This window comes from Felis catus, chromosome D2 (assembly GCF_018350175.1).
Source record: "Felis catus isolate Fca126 chromosome D2, F.catus_Fca126_mat1.0, whole genome shotgun sequence".
Classification (NCBI taxonomy): Eukaryota; Metazoa; Chordata; class Mammalia; order Carnivora; family Felidae; genus Felis; species Felis catus.
In genome coordinates, this window is record NC_058378.1 from 16,559,852 (window position 1) to 16,578,071 (window position 18,220).

The 18,220-nt window shown below is 44.0% G+C and overlaps 1 protein-coding gene across 8 annotated transcripts in view; it reads right to left on the minus strand.

Moving 5' to 3' along the window:
• DISC1 (DISC1 scaffold protein) overlaps positions 1 to 18,220 on the minus strand; it is a 369,472-nt gene that overhangs the window by 110,742 nt on the left and 240,510 nt on the right. Inside the window, exons 11-12 of one of the 8 annotated variants that reach the window (XR_006586905.1) lie at positions 15,940 to 16,145; positions 10,951 to 14,702 (exon numbers count right to left, since the gene is read on the minus strand). The exons of 6 other annotated variants lie outside the window; for them this stretch is intronic. Coding sequence is in view for 1 of the 2 variants with exons in the window: in XM_045039944.1 (XP_044895879.1) it covers positions 16,057 to 16,145 (89 nt within the window). In the remaining variant the exon portion in view is untranslated. Of the gene's footprint in view, positions 1 to 10,950; positions 16,146 to 18,220 lie in introns of those variants that run through there. One more of the 8 variants, XM_045039944.1, reaches the window with a different exon arrangement.

The window sequence follows — 18,220 nt, forward strand, 5'->3', positions numbered from 1 at the left end:
ACCACACCTCATTATGTATTATATTATTGCATTATTCCATTTAGTGTTGTGCATTGTACACTTACATACTCAAATTAGTGAAAAGACATATATGTATATACGTATATATATATATATATATATATATATATGTATGTGTATATATAACCTTGTATACTGTATTTTATGCTCAATTTAAGAGATTTTCAAGCACAATTTTAAATATGCTTAATTGCACCCTTAAACTTTACCTTTATAACCCAACCCCTGCATAAGGTAAAAGCCCCTCGACTTCCTGAACTGGCTCTCTCCGGCTGCCCAGTGAACACCAGGATTATACAGGGATGCAAGTTGTTTGAAAGGTGTTTTCATAACTTTCCTCATAAAAGGCTTTATGTTAACTATGTTCTCTGAAATTGGATATTGTTGAGCAATCCTATATTGCGTGTGAAGAACAATATGCACATTTGTGAGACATGCTCAACCTTCATCTAAACTTTCCTGCTTTAGAAAATTCAGGATCTGAATTTTGAGAACCACTTTAATAAAATTTAGTGCTTTCCCCTTCCTTTTGTGGATTTCTTTCCTTTGTGTTCATGAGGTTGTTAAAAAAAAAATCTGTGTTAGAAAAGAGGTGGGGGACCCACCCAGCATTGTTCCCAAGGGGCATGGCTTCCCCTGGTAGATGCCACTTGGGTATTAAACACTCAGGATGAGCTAGTGTCCCCGGAGGGTTGGCTCATAGCTCTCCATAAAGTCCTGAGCACAGACTGGATCATCCTGCTGTATTAAGATGTCCTGAACTCTCTTGAACACAATCCTTCCTTGTCCCATTTTGGCAAGAGCTCCCTCTGAATGCGAGCACACAAGGGCTGTGTCATTTATCTCTCTGGCTCAGACCCAACCACAAGTTAATCCCTGCAGGCTGTTCAAACAAGAACAGGAGCCTCTGAGATAAACCCCTTCCTCCGGTTTCACCAAACCTCTCTCTGAATCAACTCCAGTGAAAGCTGTGCATCTCGGAGCAAGCTCGCCCTTCAAATTGGGCTGGGGGGGGGGGGGGGCTGTGTACCTCCTTCATTGCCAGAAAGGAGATCACTTCCTCAGAAGCGGAGGTCAAACTTCAATTATGAAATGAAACAATTTCCCATCTGATCAAAATAAGGAACTACACATTTTCTGTAATTTCATCATAATGATGGGTTTAGCTGCTATTCATCCAATTGGTCACAATGTAGGAAATGCACATCTTACAGCTACAGAGCAGCATACAGTAAAGCCTTGGTTTGTGAGCATAAGTTGTTCCGGAAACATGCTTGTCATCCAAAGCACTGGTATATCAAAGCGAATTTCAAGAACCATTGGCTCAGTTGTGATCACGTGACATTTGGCGACCCGTGCTACTCGTATTGCGAGACATCGCTGGTTTATCAAGTGAAAATGTATTAGAAACGTTTGCTCGCCTTGCAGAACGCTCGCAGAACAAGTTCCTCGCAATCCAAGCTTTTACTGTACATTTAAGAAAAAATTAACGCTAAAAATATTTCAACTTGTAAGTTTAATATTTCTACTGGGATTTGTGTTACTTCAAAAAAAATCATTCCCTCTTTCTTTCCTTTATCTGTGCTATGTGGGGCCCATTAAAACTCAGCACAGACATGCTAAGGGTACCTGTGCCTGACTGCAAAGATAGGAAGACCCTGTCTCCGAGGGCGTGGCCTGCAGGCAGGTGATGGATGTATATGCGTAATGCTGATTGGCTAGATTTCTACCATGTTTATAAAGTAGTTTGTTTTACTCTTTAAGCAAGCAAAGAAGACTTAGAGGCTAGGTCAAGGAGAGGCAGAGGACAGAGACAGAAATGATGTCCCTAGATCACAGAGCGTGCCTGATTGATGCTGGTGGCCCTCGAGGCTACTGCTACACATCACTGCTCCTCCCCTCTCTCTCCTTCTCCTGTTTGCTTTGCTGCCTCTTTCCTCCAACTCCTTCCAGAGATATCACGGGATAAACCTCAGCCATGTTGAAGGTTGAAAGGGCAGGTTGACCTTGGCTTCCTGCCTCCTCATCCAGGGTCATTTCCAACCACGGAGTTTGTGGGGTCTGGGCAGCAGATCCTGTAGGGGGAATGAGGGGTGGCTCTTCCAAGGGGCATATGTCCCACAGGCATATGTCTAGGTGACCCACGTACACTCAGATTTGGAGAGGATGGGAGGCTGGGCCAAGGAGGCTGACCATTGAGGGAACGACTTGATTTTGTCCCAAAGTTTTGGGTTGTAAGTATATCCCTACTTAATTTACGACACGAAGTCTTCCCCACTGTCCTAGTCTGTTTGGGCTGCTGTAACAAAAATACAGTAGCTTGGGTGGTTCATAAACAACAGATATTTGTTTCTTATGGTTCTGGAGGCTGGGAAATCAAAGAATGAGGTACTTCCAAGTTCTGTGTCTGGTGAGAATTTGCTTCCTGTTCTTTTCACTGTGTCTTCACATGATAGAAGGGGCAAGAGAATAAAGTCACTAATACCAGTCATGAAGGCTCCACACTCATGACCTAATCCCCTCCCAATAAATACCATCACATTGAGCATTAGGATTTAACATGTGAGATTGGGAGGAACACAAACATTCAGCCTATAGCACCCACCAATAATTTGCTTGATAAAGAATATTCAGTTTTAAAGGAAGCTGGGTTAAAATGAGATTAGAGAATTTTTTCTGGACATTCATGAATTACTGTATGAAAATCAGAGATGCCACAAAATGTCACAAACCTAGGTATAGGAAAGAATGTTTTGAGGAGATGTAGCTGGTGTGTCATAATCAAAAAGACCCAGAATTGTGTGAGAGGAGGCAATAAATGGTTGGATGATGTTTTGTGCCGGATCATCTTTAGGATCATAACTATAGCTATTTATTTGCTTTTGCTTGCAAAGCATGAACCCAAGCTCTTCTTATAATTGAAAGACAGTAGAATATGAGTGGTTAAGAGCAAGCCCATGGATTCAGGCTAATCTGGGTTAGCTCTGCAACTTAGGAGCTCAGTCAACTTGCAAGCTAATTACTGTCTCTACACAGCATTTCCTTATCTGACAATTGGGATATTTCTTGTACTTCCCTCCTAAGGTGGCTGTAAGGAATGAAGGAAATAATGGGCACTCAATAATCGTTAACTTTTACCTTTTCCTGCTTTTGCTATCATCATCAGTTTCACCATCAACAGCGCGATGCTGGTGTTGGGGCGGCACAGGGACATGGCCTTCCATTTCACATATTATTACTTTTGACTTCTCTTCTTTTGCAGTTTTATTGAGATATAACTGACATATATCACTTTATAAGTGAAAGGCGAACAGCATGATGGTTTGATTTATATATGTTGTGAAATGATGACCACAATAGGTTTACTTAACAACCATCATCTCCTATAGATACAATTTTCTTAGAGAAAAAAAAAAATTCTCCAAGGGATGAGAACCCTTAAGATCTACTCTCTTCGCAAGTTTCCTGTGTATCACACAGCAGTGTGAACTGCTGTCATCATGGTGTATATGACAGCCCTGGTGTTTATTTATCTGATAAATGGAAGTTTGACCCCCCTTCCTCCAGTTTCTCCAGCCCTCATCTGGTAACCACAAACATCATCTCTTTTTCTATGAGTTTAAGGTTGTTTTTGTATTAGAGTCCACATACAAATGAGATTATACAGTATTTACCTTTCACTTATTTCACTTAGCATAATGCCCTCAAGGTCCATCCATGTTGTCATAAATGGTAGAACTTCCTCATTTTTTATGGCTGAATAATATTCCCATGTGTGAAATGAAATAGCTTCTTTACTTATTCATCCATTGATAGACACTTAGGTTGTTTCCATTTCTTGGCTACTGTAAATAAGGCTGCAGTGAAGCATGGGGGTAGGGGGTGCAAATATCTTTTCAAGTTAGTGTTTTCAGTTCTATTGGATATATTCCCAGAAGTGGAATGAATGAATCATAAGGTACGTCTGTTTTTAATTTGTTGAGAAACCTCCATACTGTTTTCCACAGTGGCTGCACTAACTCACATTCTCACCAACAGTGCACGAGGGCTCCCTTTTCTCCACATCCACACTAACATTTGTGATCTCTTGTCTTTCTGATGTGGCCATTCTAACAAGGCATAAGGTGATATCTCATTGTAGTTTTAATGTGCATTTCCCTAATGACTAGTATTGTTGAGCATCTTTTCATGTAGCTGTTGGCCAGTCATATGTCTTTGGAAAAATGTCTACTTAGACCTTTGCCCACTTTCAAGTTGGATTGTTTTTTTTTTTGCTATTGAATTTTATGACTTCTTCATATATTTTAGATATTAAAGCCTTATCAGATATATGGTTTACAAATACTTTTTCCCCATTCTGTAGAGTGTCTTTTCACTTTGTTGATTTTTTTTCTGTGCAGAAGCCTTTTCGTTTGATGTAGTTCCATTTGCTTATTTTTAATTTTGTTGCTTGTGCTTTAAGCATGGTTTCCTAAAAATCATTACCAAGACCCATGTCAAGGAGATTTATTCCTATATTTTCTTCTAGAAGTTTCATGTTTTAGGTCTTACATTTAAGTCTTTAATTCATTTTGAGTTAATCTGGAGGAGGAGTATAAGACAGAGGTCAAGTTTCATTCTTTCCCCACAGAGTATTCTTGGCTGCCTTGTCACAGATTAGTTGAAATATAAGCTTGGTTTTATTTCCAGGCCCTCTAATCTTCTCCATTGTCTATTTATCTGTTTTTGTGCCTGTACCATACTGTTTTAATTACTGGAATTTTACAGTATAACTTGAAATCAGGTATTGTGATGTCTCCTGCTTTGGTCTTTCTTAGGATTTCTTTGGCTATTCAGGGTCTTTTGAGGTTCCACATAAATTTTAGGAATCTTTTTTCTACTTATATAAAAAAATGCCACTGGATGGTGATAGGATTGCATTGAATTTATAGGTGGCTTTTAGTAGTATTGACATTTTAACAATATTAATTCTTCAATCCATGAACACAGGGTATCTCTCCATTTATTTATGTCTTCTCTGATTTCTTTCATCAATGTTTCATAGTTCTCAGAGTAGAGATCTTTTACCCCTTGCTTACCTAAGTATTTTATTGTTTTGAAGCTATTGTAAATGTGATCGATTGTTTATTTCTTTTTCAGAAAATTCATTACCAGTGTATAGAAATGCTATTGTTTTTTAGATGTTAATTTTGTATTCTGCAACTTGCCTGAATTCACTGATTAGTTCCAACAGGTTTTTTGTTGAGCCTTTAAAATATTTTGTATATACAATCATGTCATCTGCAAATAGAGACAATTTTACTTCTTCCTTCCCAATTTTGATGCTTTTAATTTTTTTCTTGCCTGAATGCTCTAGCTAGGACTTCAAGTACTATTTTCAACAGGAGTGGTGAGAATGGACACCCTTGTCTTATTCTTGATCTTACAGAAAAAGAGCTTTCAATCTTTTTTTTTAATGTTTATTTATTTTTGAGAGAGAGAGAGAGAGAGAGAGAGAGAGAGAGAGAGCACAAGCAGGGGAGGGGCAGAGAGGGAGGAAGACAGAGGACCCAAAGTGGGTTCTGCATTGACAGCAGTGAGCCTGATGTAGAGCTTGAACGCACGAACTTCAAGGTCATGACCTGAGCCAAAGTTGGATGCTCAACCGACTGAGCCACCCGGGTGCCCCAGAGCTTTCAGTCTTTCACCATTGAGTATGATGTTGGCTATGGGCTTGTCATCTGTGGCCTTTGTTATGCTGAAATACGTTTCTTCTGTGCCTAATTTATTAAGAGTTTTTATGGTGAATGGTTGTTAAATTTTGTTGATTGCTTTGTCTGTGCCTACTGAGATGATATGATTCTTTTATTCTATTAATATGATGGAACACATTAATTGATTTGCATATATTGAACTATCTTTGCATCCCAGAGATAAATCCCACTTGACTGTGGTGAATGAATCTTTTAATATGCTGCTGAATTTGGCTTGCTAGCGTTTTGTTGAGAAGGCTTTTTCTAATATGAGTATAAATTGAGCTTAACTTATAAAGAAGCTTTACAACTTGATCGGTGCTCTCCAAGGTTGAGAATCAGAGGCATATTAGGATTTTTCACAAGTTGTGAGAATAACAGAAACTTTGAATTGTAGTGTATTAATACCAGATAAATGTTCAAAGTATCCAGTAGAGATAAATTATTATTCATTTTAGAATTATTTCATAGCCTCAGTCACCCACTGAGTTTAGAATACTGAACAGACATGAGACTGGCTCCTGGAGAGGCAGTGAGGCACAGTAGAAAGGAGAGAGCTGCTTGTTTCACAATTCCAAAAGCACTGTGCACATGAACTATAATGTGAATGGTGTCCCTGGACTTGGTGATGCCATTGAAGCCAGAGAAAAAGCATAGTCTTTGAGGTCGGATAAACTGGGATTCAAGCCCAGCTCCAGATATGAACACAGGCAATGCACAGTGAGAAAAACTATTCCTATATGTTAGGTTACTGTAAGAATTAGGAATAACTTATGTAGGGCATAGTTGAACAGGTGCTCAATGCAGAAGGAACTATCGATATTACCATAAAATTACTTCTATCATTCTCTTAGTCCTAATATTCAATGTGGGACAAACATTAGTCTTCATCTAGATCAGTCATTTCCAAGTATTTTTTTTTTAATTTTTTTTTCAATATTTATTTTTGGGACAGAGAGAGACACAGCATGAACGGGGGAGGGGCAGAGAGAGAGGGAGACACAGAATCGGAAACAGGCTCCAGGCTCTGAGCCATCAGCCCAGAGCCCGACGCGGGGCTCGAACTCACGGACCGCGAGATCGTGACCTGGCTGAAGTCGGACGCTTAACCGACTGCGCCACCCAGGCGCCCCTTTTTTTTTTTTTTTTAATTTTTTTTTCAATGTTTATTTATTTTTGGGACAGAGAGAGACAGAGCATGAACGGGGGAGGGGCAGAGAGAGAGGGAGACACAGAATGGGAAACAGGAAGTATTTTTAAATAATGGTATTTTCTATAAGTATCTTTCCTCTTACCATTTAATCAGATGGTACTGCCTGAATGTGCAGCCCTAAGAGAAGACAAGAGGCTCAATGTCATTCGGTAGTTATTTTGCAAGGTTATACTCCCAGGTCAGGCTACCATTCTGCACCGCTCTGAGGGCACCATTCTCATGGAAAGCCAGGCCATGGCACTACCACTGATTTAATAGGTACTGTGCTTGCAATTTAAGACACTGCCACCAGGTGTCAGTGCTGAGCAATAACCACAGGGTACAAACAATCTAGATTCCACAGCCAGGAGCAGTAATAGATATACAAGTCAATGCTGAAACTCAGCCATACAGCAGGTAGATTAATCGTGTGTCAGTATAGCACAGACATCCTATTGCTCTGGAAACACTTCTTAGCAGATTTGGTTCCCGCAGTCACTCACTCTTTCACTTAGTGAATCAACAGATATTTACTAACCTTCCCGGGAACTGCTGAGTCAAGTTAAAGTTTTGTAAGCAAACTTTCTCCTGGTCGCTACATCATAAGCAAGTCCCTAAGGCATCTGCTATACATCTTCACACCAACACAAACGCATCAGAATAGGGAGGAGCTGTTCGGACTCACTCACTCCTCCAACCCGACACTACAAGAATCATAACAAGGGTTCTGAACATCGTGAAGAGTCCAGGCTGGTTCTGGCTTCTCTCGTGTGAGGGACCACCAGGAAATCAGGACCACCTCCAAGCATGCAGGAGATGTCTGGCTCTACTCTGGGCGATGGAGAACTACCTTAACCTAGGGATCCTCCCAGGACAAAACATGAGCCCAGCACTCAGCAAAAGTAAGTCTCTGATATTCAGAGGGGGAACTGATATTCAGAAGTGGACCCAGAGCAGATAACTAACAGGGAAGCAACTTGCCCAGCCTTGATCTATCAAGTGAGAGGCAGAAGGGTGATGGCTGGCTGCTCAAGCAACATGTAGTAAATCTACTAGTAAATCTGAGTGGCGGCCAGGTTTCTGGACCTCTACCCAGACTTCTGCTCACGAGTGAGTGGACCCCTGGAACCAGACTTGTATCTGGCTTGCGATCTCCTCCATTTAGTTCCCAAGTCATCAGCTATCTACTTATTTTGTACATACAACATCATTCTGTTCTCCTTCCGCCAAACAGCTACAAGTGAATCCTCATGTCCCCTTGGTGCCCGCCTGTGTTCATGGGTGTCTTCTCTTTCATTACCTTCGAACACACCTTCCACTAGGGATACAATGTTCTCAACAGTGGTTAGCATCTCAGACTAGCCACCAAAACCTGTTTAAGGCTGAGCAAGTCACAGGCGGCAGTGGCTCAGAGCATCGCTCCGGAAGCTTACTGTCTGGTGGGACCCTGGCTGTCACTTCCTGGCTCTGGGCAGCAGGCTGAACCTCACCTTGCCTCGGGTTCATTGTGGATCAAAGTAATGACAGCAACCTCACACCATTATGGCAAAGATCAAATGTGTTTAACGTGTGTAAATCACTTAGAACCAGGCCTGGCACACCCAGCACTCAATGTTAGAGAGAAAGCACTGCGGGAGCAGCCAGAAGTAAACGGTTGGCCGTGCACTTCCCGTAAACTTGAACCTTAAGCTGCCACTGAACTTCTCTGACTTCACATCTCTTATCTGTAAATCAGAATTTAAATTACATGATCTTGGAGGTCCTCCCAATTCAAAAACCAAGGAAAAATAATGTTGGGGAAATTTGGCAATGTGTTTTCTAAAATTCCCTATTTAAAAAAAAAAAAAAAAACCTTTTTTTTTTTTTCTTTTCCAGTGATGTTGATAGTGAGAGCCTGGTTGATCTCAAATTCCCTGGCTTGTAACGAGTCCCAGAGGCTTCCAGGCAACCTCTCCCCCCGGCTCGATGCCCAGAGCCCACAGCTGGCCCACGGGCCCCTTTGTCGCCCAGACTCTGGCACCATATTAGCAGTCAGGTGTGAGTAGCCACTGCGTCCCACCCACTCCTCAAATGCCCCTTAAATTACAAGACCAGGGGGAAATCAGAAGTAGTTCTTGAAGAAAAAAAAAAGGTGGCGTTCATTTAGAACAACTTTCTCTTGGCTGTCTCCAGAGAAAACTAGCCTTACCCTTCATTGTTTTCTTTCTTCCCATCTGGGTTTTGAGCCACTGCAAGTCCCTTTTCTGCCCCCTGAACTCCTCCTGGAGCCACACTGGGCTTCATGAACCAGATGGGCTCCAGAAGGGTCTGTTGGCTTGTCCCAAGCAGCCTCCCTGCGGCGCACTCTGAGGAAGGCTGACGACCTGCACATTTGGAGAGCCGGCTTGCCTTTGCTTGAAGCCGGTGGTGTGCCCCCGATAGCGCGGTGCCGCGGGGGTTCATTAAGCCTGGGAAAAATAACAACACGGCGGCAGACTAACAGACGACAGCATGAATGATTTAAGCCATTTTCGAAGTCTCGGGGTTAAAAATACATTCTGTTGGCTGTGAGATCGTGTATTGTGATCAAGACTACTTGGGGACAGGATTTCCATACTTTGTCAGGAGTGGGGGAGGCGAGCAAGAGAGGAAGGATGAAGAGAACAATAAGGTTACTCGAGGCTGGCTCTGTGAAAGACTAGCGTGTCGCAAACAGGAGGGCACAGCCTTCCATGCAGAGGAAACAGAGTCATCTCCGAATGCCACCGTCCTTTATGTGTCCCCTGATACTGACTTCACCTGTATTCTGAGAAGCTTTGTGTACCCACATCATCCCTACCTTGGCTTGTGCCTGCTTCTCCAGTTTTAATATCCTAAGAGTGGGCATCTTCACTTAGTAGGCGCCTTCCCTGACTTAACTGAATAACCACGAGAATGCAATGTTAGACAGGTAGTAGAATAAATTTCCTCTCGTAAAAACAAGTTCCCTAAGCCAGAGCCCATGCTCCCGGGCAGGGTAGCTTAGATACAGACCCACGAGAGCACCACCCAGGTCCGAATCGGCCATGCGGGTCCCAGCATGGGGTTGTAAAGGATGGAGCAGCCTGGAAGGGGAAGGAATCTGGAACCACACTTTCAGATTTCAGCGAGACCACGATGGGGGACCCCCCCAGCTGCAGGCATTGAAGGAACTTGAGTCTGCTCGGCAGAGCCCATTACCAAAGGAGTCCAGCATTTGGAAACCAGCTCCTGGACCACTTGCCCATTTTCTCTGTTCCCACAAAAATCCACCTACAGAGTTGTCATCACATTTTATGAGAGCTATCCACTTATTTTGTATGTCCTCTCCATCACTTACCTCCTTTGTGTCCTAAACATTTGGCACAGTTCTTGGCACAGAATGCTTCCCCATGAGTGGGGCACCAGGAAGGGCAAGCTGGGGGCAGGGAACGTTGGCAATGCATGCAAGTGGGTGGGGAGTTTCCAGGAAGCCTGGTTCCCACAAACAGCCAGAGCGGTAAGTCAGGGGAGAGCGGTACAGCAAGAACGATCCAACTTTCCGAATTCTTGGGACACCGGACATGTTACCAAGACAGGATGTGTTAGCCAGCACATGACAGGCTCCCAACTACCTCAGCTACCAGGGGTAGAAAGCAGGTCTTAGGAAACTGAAGCACCAGATTATGCAGACATATGTCAATAGCAGAAAATGACCTGATTAGCATGACCTTTAATGTTCCTAACCTACAAGTGTACACATAGGCCTTATGCTTTGGATCAAGTATTGGTCTTGGACTTAAAGGCCAATAAAGGGCTGCCCATGGAGATCATGCGGCCCCAGCTACAGCGGGGGGAAATTCAGGCAGGGAATTAGAATGCTGACCTTCTCCATCCTATCTGTCTCAAAGCAAAGGAGATTCTCCTTCGTATCGGGAGAATATCAAGTTGGAAAGACAATCAGTACGCTATCACCATCCCCCAAAGGCTTTGTAATCAATCAGGTTACAGGAACACACTGCAACGAAAACATCTGCCATTCATTTTATTGGTAAAAACCATGGCCCTTGAAAACTTATTGTTGGACTATCTGGAATTCTAAGTAAAAATTCCAGGAAACCAATGGACTTCTGAGAAAAGTACATAAAGTGATGAAGACAATGTATCATCCCCTTGGGAAAGCCTCATTCCTCAAAGCTGGCCTTCCTTAAAGGAGGTCACGAAAGGAGCATGAGAATTGAATTCACATTTGAACCCTCCCTCCATCAGGCTTTCAGTCCTTAGATTTAGTGAAGGATAAATCTCTGCCCCTGCCTTCACATCCAAAGAGCTTCCTTTCTCTTTTGTTCCCCTTGGCTTTTCTCCTACTGTGCGTAAAAGTGCTGTTACTCCCTCAGTTCTCTGTTCGGCCTGATCTCTCAACATGCAGACTCAAAGGTAGCCACTGAAACTGGGTCAGGTACAGATAGGTGAGCCTGAGACTCATCACCAAGTTTATAAAAATTGTGATTGCAACAGCTAAACCTCCAGATCCAGCTGTCCTGAGCCATGAGCACAGAAGAAATGTGTAGCGAGGACAGATTTCCGGTAAGAGCCCTTGCCCCTGCCATAACAGACGTTGTGATACCTGGCCTGGCATTCTGAACGGGACTCTCCTGAATTTTATGTTCCACACTTCACGTAGAAAACACACTAGTGCTTTTTACGTAAACCTACTTCTCACATGGGTCTGGGCTGTCGAGACATGCCACTAATCCTAAAGGTCTTAATTTGCTACCCCTAAATAAGTACGTCCTGTCCTCTTAAGTCTATCGACAAGCAGGGTTTGTAGAAGAGCTTTTACTTCCAGGGAGTTAACCGACAACAACAATCCAGGGTTGGGAATGTTCTTGGAAGTGGAATAACTGATCTCTGCAGGAACACACAGACCTACTGCTGTTAGTCATAGCAGTGGTACCTGGAAGAGCTTGTCATCATGGAGCGCTTCTTAGGGGTCAGGTATTGCATCAGCTTCCTGAGGCTGCTATAGCATCATACCACAGTGGTCACTCAAAACAACAGGAATGTATCGTCCCGCAGTTCCGGCAGCCGGAAGTTCAAAATCATGGTGCGGTAGGGTTGGTTCCCATTGGAGGCTCTGAGGGAGAATCTGTTCCACGCCTCTCACCTGGCTGCTGGTGGTCGCCAGCAACCGTTGGTGTTCCTGGGCCTGCAGACGCATCTCTCCCATCTCTGCCTTCCCCTCTGGAGGTCTCAGTGCCTCAAGTCTCCCACTCCTTTCTCGTAAAAGAACACCAGTCACTGGACTCAGGGTCTGCCCCAAATCCAGGATGCTCTCATCTTGAGATACTTAAATTCATTATCTCTTCAAAGCCCCTATTTCCAAATAGGTTCACATTCACCGGTACCAGGGGTTAACACTTGGACATATCTTTGGGCAGGAGTCGGTGGGGGGGAACGATGTACCCCATCACAGGTATAAGAGGAGGCACTCTTCGTGTGTTATCTCACTGATGGAGGACACCTCTGAGGTCATCTTGTCCCTCCACCTGCGAACTTTCTCTGCAACATCCCCAACACCGACCATTCAGTAGCAGCTTGACCAGCTCCCGAGCAAGGGAGCTCTCAACTCCCTGATGGAAGCCATGCCAGCTTCAGACCGTTCTAGTGCTCGGAAGATCGTGCTAGGTGGGTAGCCTCACCGCAGAGTTGGTGATTCTGTTAGACAAGAAACTGAGGCCAGAGCAGTATGCAAACTAGTGAAGGTCCTGCAAATAGCGAGCTGGGATCTAGGCCCCACACATTCTTAACTGCATACCATTCTGACTCTGCAGAAGGACTACAGAGGAAGAGGCAGAGCTTCCAGATGAGCTCACCGTAAAGATGAACCTCCAAGTCCAATGACCTGGCCATATATAATGCCATCCCAACCTCGCCTTATCCGTAAGACAAATGTTGAACTGACTGGTGCCAGCCCAACAATCGGAGCAAAAGAATCATTAAAAAAAAAAAAAAATCCTGTTGCAAATGTTGTATTGACAGAAACGTTGCCTTTTTTCCTTCCGCCTGGCTGTGAGCACCTCCACGCGCGTCTCTCTAACGAAAATTAGGATTCCCAATATCACCCCTTCCCTTCTTCCCCCGGATTGTTCACATTATCCTCATTTTACCTACGCAGATATATTCACACCCACCCCACACACACTCTGCTGCACATCACACAAATGTTTCGATAGATGTTCCAGGAGAAATATTTTTGTCCCAAAACTCTGGTGCTCACACGCGCCTTCTTCGACAAGAATGCTCCTTACCCTTCCAGCTCCAACATGTGAGCAAGCACGCAGCCTCGCTTGTATGTTCAGCTGTGTCTGCTCTGCCACACCATGTGTGGGCTGTCCTCCCCGGGACAGGTGGTCCCAGGAGGGAGGGAGGCGTTCCCTCCGTTCCTTCTCCCGGTGCTTTCCTTTGATTGATTGCTGCCCTTACTCACCCGGGGGAAAAGTTCATCTTTTTCACTTTACATGTATTTATATGACAAGCTCCCTAAATTCTGTGATTAAATTCCCATTGAGCTTCCAGAGAAAATACAAAGATGTTGAAATAAGCCACCCTTAGGCTCATAATACGGGAGAGAACAGGTAAAGGGGCACACGCAGGACTTGTCAAGTGAATACAAAAGAACGCTCCGATCTGTGACTTTGGAAGCCAGACACATATCCCCTAACCTCCCATCGGGCCTCCTCTTGTGGGAACAGGGCGCTTGGTGAAAGACAAAGCCGCACAGAAGCAGAATTCTCGTTTCTCATTCCCGGGCTGCTCTGGTTTTCACCATCTGACACCCTATATAAAGTCTTAACAGGAAGATCTTGTAAGCCAGAGCTGACGGCTGACATCCTTTCAGCAATGATGCAACACTGGAAACTCATGATGACCGAATCCATACCCCCCTGAGAGATGCTGTCTCGGGAAGAAGCCCCAAGAAACAGCCTGAACGTGCACTCCACGGGGTGAGTCTGAAAGGGTGCAGGAGTTGGTGCAAAGTTTTTTTCAGTGGAGAAACACATACCAGGTGAGGTGATGTCTGTCTACAGCAGCCCAGGGACCAAAGGCTCCTTTCGAGGCCCCAAAGCCAAACATCGCCGAAGGAAAGAAAGATGAGGCAAAATTTTCAATCAAAAGTTTAACTGCCGACACCTCCGAACACCTGGTGGCAGGGGTGAGATGGAGGAGGGAGCCCTCAGGAGAGCAGATGTGGGGGGAGGGCCCCAGGAAACCGTGGTGCAGGAGAGCCACGTGGGCACCAGCTGACTTCTCCTCTGAGCCAGTGTAGGTAGATTAAAACCATTTTGGCTTTTGTGAAAAATAAATATTGCATTTCCTCAAGTTGGGGGTTGGTGGCTGGAGTCCTTGGTGCTGCTCAGATGATGTTTTGTAAGTTGGATTTTTCTGAGTAGGTTGGAAGCACAGAAGGCGTTCTGGAAAAAAGCATCCTTCCTGAGGGCTGGGCTCAAGGGGCTCTAAAGCACCTCTCCAGAAATTCTGAAGGAAGGTTACCTCCAGGGTTGTCCTGGCTGACCTCACATCACCTCCTGCCTCAGTTTCCCCCGCATGTGTCACTTCTACATCCTTCCAGAAGCATCGTCTCCCAGGCTGATGTGTCGCTGAGTGTCAGGATGGCTATTCACTCTGGAATCAGGATGCTTTGACACAAATTCCAGTTCTGCCACTCAGTAGACTCACCCTCAGGGAAGCTAAACGTCTCTGTGCTTCACATTCTTCACCTGGGAAAAGGAATCATGATGATGACACAAGCCTCCGGGGCTCAGTGTAAGGATTCAGTGCAACAATGCACCTAAGACCTTTAGGCTTGGTCACAGAACACAGCAAGCACTTAATAAATGCTAGTAATTATCGCTATCTTTGTGTCATCGAAACCTCACCCCAGCTCCACAGTTAAGCTTAGCTGAGCACCTGCCACCGGCCAGATATTCCCACAGAGGGAGCATTATCTGTATTATTTCCGTCATCTCTTAGGGTGACCCCACTGGAGAAGGCATTTGTGTCATCTGTTTATTACAGATAGGAAACTGAAGCTGAGTAAGCCCCTTGCCCAAAGTGGGTGGCGCAGCCAGGGTCCACCCAAGTCCCCGTGCCTCAGAGGCAAAGTTCTAGGTGGCCACACTCAACCGTCCTCAATCAGGTAAGAGTAATCTATTAAGTGGCTTTCTCTGGGTGGTAGACAATGCAAAACGGGAAGAAAGGGATCATTTGTAATGGAGACCAGTGGACAGTGAGGACCCCAACTTGTTTCTTTAGCTTGACTCTTTGAAGAATTCGATCGTGATATTATTCTCTTGATAAACACCTTAATAAACATTAATTTACCAGATAAAGTGGGTGAGAAGCAAATCAAAGTGAAAGGTCAGCAGCTGCATCACCTTTCCCCAGTTGTTGACTCACAAAGTTGAAGAAAGCAAATGCTACCATGCCCACCTTGCTCTGCATGTGCTGCACGGTGCTCAAAGTCTGGGAATACCCAGGATTTAACATGTAAGTTGTACATGGCAATCCTAAATTCAACTGCTGTCCATGCAGCCCCAAGCCAGGGCCTGAGGAAGGAAGGTAGTGCCTAGGGTCATGGTTCTTAACCAGGTATGATTACCTGATAAAATACAGGATGCCCAGTTCATTTGAATATCAGATGAACAATGAATAATTTTTAATGTAAGTATATCCCAAAAATACATGGGATATACTTATCCTTTAAAAATCAGCAGCAGCAACCATGTTCATAGCAGCATTATACACAAGAGGCAAAAGGTACAAACAACCCAAATGGCCATCAGTGGATAAATGGATAAACGAACGATGGTCTATCCACACAATGGAATATTATTCAGCGTTAAAAAAAAAAAAGTAAGTTCTGACACAGGCTACAGCCTGGATGAACCTTGAGGACATGACGCTAAGTGAAATAAGCCCGTCACAAAAGGACAAATACTGTACAATTTCACTTACATGAGGTACCCAGGATAGTCAAATCTGTGGAGACAGAAAGTGGGCTGGTGGTTGCCAAGGGCTGCGGAGGGAGGGATGGGAAGGAATGGGAATTTGCTGTTCCATGGGGACAGACTTTCAGTCTAAGGAGATGAAAATGTCCGGAGACAGATGGAGGTGATGGTTGCGCGACAAGTGAATGTACTCAATGCCACCAAGCTGTACCCCTGAAAATGGATAAAATAGCAAATTTTATGTTATGTGTATTTAACCACAATAAAAAAAAATTGCAGCTGACTTGAAATTCAAATTTAACTGGGTATCCCCTGATTTTGTTTGCTGACTCTGGCAGCCCCGTCCCCAGGGGACATTTGGCCAGGTCTGGAAACATCTTTGATCCATCATGACTGAGAAGGGGATGCTGCTGGCATTTACTAGGTAGAGGCCAGCGGCACTGCCCGACATCCTGCAGTGCACTAGACAGCCTCAAACACCAAGAACGATCTGGTCCGGAAGGTCAAAAGTGCCCAGGGGGAGAGCCTCTGCCCCTGAGGGAGCCAGCAGGGAAACCCTCACTGCTTTGGCCCCGGTGCCTGGCAATGTAAACTTCAGCCGCAATCACAAACAACAGATTCCCACAGGGAAATAAATCAAAGCACACAAATCCTATCTGTAGTCAGGCACACCTAAAAATTATTTGTAATCACTGTGCACATTGTTTTTATACACAAACGTCTGTTTGTGAGAGAAACCACAATTGCCATTATGCATTTTCCAAAATAGACGCCCTTAGAGAATTCATCTTGACTCATTCCGATGAAGATTAAGAGTTTATCAGAAAAGGTAGGGGTGCCTGGGTGGCTCAGTCAGTTAAGCGTCCAACTTCAGTTCAGGTCATGATCTCACAGTTCATGAGTTTGAGTCCCACGTCAGGCTCTGTGCTGACAGATCACAGCCTGGAGCCTGCTTCAGATTCTGTCTCTCTCTCTCTCTCTCTCTCTGTCCCTCCCCTGCTCCACACTCTCTCTCTCATTCTCTCTCTCAAAAATAAACATTTAAAAAGTTTTTAAAGAAGAAAGAGTTTACCAGAAAAGGTCTTTCTGTCCAGTCTCAGCATCAATATGTTTGGTGAGGACTTTAGCCACAAAATAAAATTAGGAGATTTTATTAGGAATAAAATTAGCCAAGGATGAACTTAGAGCAAACCCCCATAGCAAAGTTCCATGCACTAGCCAGAAGGCATACTCTTAGCCCATTGCGACAAAAACACCCAACCAGAAAGCCTTCGTGCCAGGGAGAAGCTTAGCTCTCCCCATTTGACCTTAAATTTACTTGCTAAACCTTTTAAGAGTAAGAAGAAAAGGAAATCTACCAAGAACTTGAAAACAACTATGGCGAAGTCTTAAGCACATTTTTCACTATTATCGAGGATAACACGAATCCATGGTGTTTTATTAATGCTGAATTAAGAATCAAAGAGAAAGTAGCAGCTCATTGTCAAAGCTGTCTTGAGAACAACAACAAAACAAGATTAGTACCGCTGAGATGTGTATAAATTATATAAATTACACTCATGTTCCATCAAGAAAATCAATCAGTGAGGAGGGGGAAAAAAAAGTATTTCCTGCTTCTTAAAAACCATCAAGATTCATCCATCAACAAAGACTTAGTGCAACACAAAGGGTAAAATCTAAAGGAAAATAAATGTCAAACAAAGTAGGCACTAGAGTGGAAGATGACAAATTCTTTAAAATTGAGGGGCTTTATGGAAAGTTAGACCAAGAAAAAAAAACAAAAAACAAAAACAACTCTGCCCAGGGAATGGAATGTAGAAAACATATAAATAATAAAGAAAAGCTATAACCAAAATTAGGTCACAATGGGACAGCTGCTACTGAGGTTTCCGGAGTAGGGAGTTGGTGCAGGCTGCCTCCTGGGTAAGGAACTAGGCATTTGTCTCCTTCTTGCCGTTCCTCTTTCCTTCCCTCCCCAAACGTCTCTTCCTTCCTGCTGACCTAGGGTCTCACAGACCTTGTAAGCATTCGAAGTGCATTTAAGAATACATACCAAGGAACCCTGAGAGCAAAAGAGACAGATGTCTCCGAACGGAGGGTCCCACAGGATAATTGTAGGTGACATACAAACTGGAAAACTGTCCTTGGATTTTGCAAATGTTGTATTCCAAGATAATACTAGCTCTGGACCAGTCACTTTCGAATACACATATAACACAGATAGGCGTGCACAGAGGCAGGTGATGGCTGTGATCTCACTTGATTGGAATGCAGCCATCAGCAAGCTC